This window comes from Palaemon carinicauda, chromosome 17, assembly GCF_036898095.1.
Source record: "Palaemon carinicauda isolate YSFRI2023 chromosome 17, ASM3689809v2, whole genome shotgun sequence".
In the NCBI taxonomy this organism is placed as follows: domain Eukaryota; kingdom Metazoa; phylum Arthropoda; class Malacostraca; order Decapoda; family Palaemonidae; genus Palaemon; species Palaemon carinicauda.
In genome coordinates this window covers 11,092,275-11,094,061 of record NC_090741.1, presented here as the reverse complement: position 1 = coordinate 11,094,061, position 1,787 = coordinate 11,092,275, and the positions used below count along the sequence as shown (strand labels likewise).

General features: G+C 43.2%; 1 protein-coding gene across 1 annotated transcript; it reads right to left on the bottom strand.

Moving 5' to 3' along the window:
* Window positions 1-1,089: 1,089 nt before the first annotated feature.
* On the bottom strand, window positions 1,090-1,533 carry LOC137656215 (piggyBac transposable element-derived protein 3-like). Its single transcript, XM_068390385.1, has one exon. It carries the CDS (start codon window positions 1,531-1,533, stop codon window positions 1,090-1,092), a length of 444 nt encoding a protein of 147 aa, XP_068246486.1.
* Window positions 1,534-1,787: the final 254 nt, after the last annotated feature.

Below are 1,787 nucleotides of genomic sequence, written 5' to 3'. Positions count from 1 at the left end.
GCACGAAGTAGGTTCACCTCACGAGGAGAGCCGTCTGCGGCAGGTTGAAGGCGAGCGATACTGGTCATTTCCCTGAGGGCAAGCGAAGCCCTTTGGTCCCGCAACGGTTGTTGCGAGAGCTGAAAAAGCTTTGCTATACGGGCGGCTGGCGACGGCGAATACTGCTGCAGAAGGTAAGTTTTGAGGGCGTCATACGCTATTGGGGTGTCTCCTTGTTCACAAAGCCAGTCGGATATTTCTGGGAAGGTGTCCTCGGATATCGCCGCGAGAACATAATCCGCTTTGGTGGTTGAGCGAGTCACGCCCTTGATACGAAACTAGACTTCTGCGCGTTGAAACCAAGCAAACGCCTCACCCCTGGCAAACGATGAAAGTTTGAATGGAGCGGCCGCAACACCAACTGCCGTAGAGTCCTCCATAGTACTAACAATGAAGGGGCGAGGGGGTGGGGGTGGGCAGTGGGAGCGAGTCGACTTCCGGGGTCACCAATGTGACGGCCGAGAGAGGCTTGTGAACTCAAAGGCAGGATGCAATCGACTGAGTTGTTTATTAAGGAACACACTCCATTATATACAAAACCTCAAGGCAACAGGACATGACATGTTCGAGAGACAGACAATGTTACAGAGCAAAACGGAGACATGATCATTCAGGTTCTTTTTAGTGCGAGGGAAGAGCGCAGATACAAGCATAATATATACAAAATAATTATGTACAATTTTGTGACACACGGTTGGTACAAGAGTCATGCTCAACTGATCGCTCCCACACACCATCCTATGAACATTCCCAGCATTTATCATGGTCATATCTATCAAAGGTATGAATAAGTTCCATTACCATTTTTTCTCCTTTATTATAATTGAGTATTTCCCAGCAAACCAGTCGTGCTTATCAACTCCCCCCATATTCATATTATAGTGATGTAAAACATTTGGTTGAGGGACATTTCCTTTTGACTTAGATTCTGGCCACCAATGCTGTACATTATTTAATGGTTGTACTGGGCCATGGTTTGTGCCAATTGTAATACATTTCTTGTCCCTCTATTTCACAATGAGAATTTCTTCATTGCGATCAAACCTATAATCATATGTTCCTCTCGGTTCTTATTTTCATTGCATTTGATTCCTCCAATGGGCACTTGCTGATCCTGTTTTCCCTCATTGTTCCCGTGGCATTGAATCCCAAAATCCTCAAATGCACCAGCAACGCATAGTCAGTGAACAAATTATTGAAGTATACATTATAAGAGATTGGGTTATCTACAACTGAGAGCATGTTCAGCACCATCCTAGAACCAAGTAGCGAATCGCTGTTTTCTTCATTACCAGGCCCTTTGCCATAATACAGATCAAAATTGTAGCAGTATCCTGACACCCCACACAATGTCCAAAATTTATACCCAAATTGAATTGGTTTGCCCCGCATGAATTGCTTGAGAGTGTTATGTCCATAATAGTGCACAATCATTTCGTCAACTGACAAATTCTCCTCAAACACTCCAAATTTTGGGAAGGATTCTTGAAGCATGGTAATAAGTGGCCTTATTTTGAACCCTCTATCTTGTGTATGTTCTTCAGAATTAGCATTATCGGTGAAATGAACATAGTTTTTTGATCATTTGAAATCTGTTTCTGGCCATTGCATTTTTCACTATTGATACTAGCAAATCTTCATCATTTGACCAATAGATTCTTTCTGAAGGCACTTTGTGGTAGCTGGAAAACAGCAAAACACCAACAAACACATTCAGTTCATCCACACTTAGTATGAAGTCCATGTTA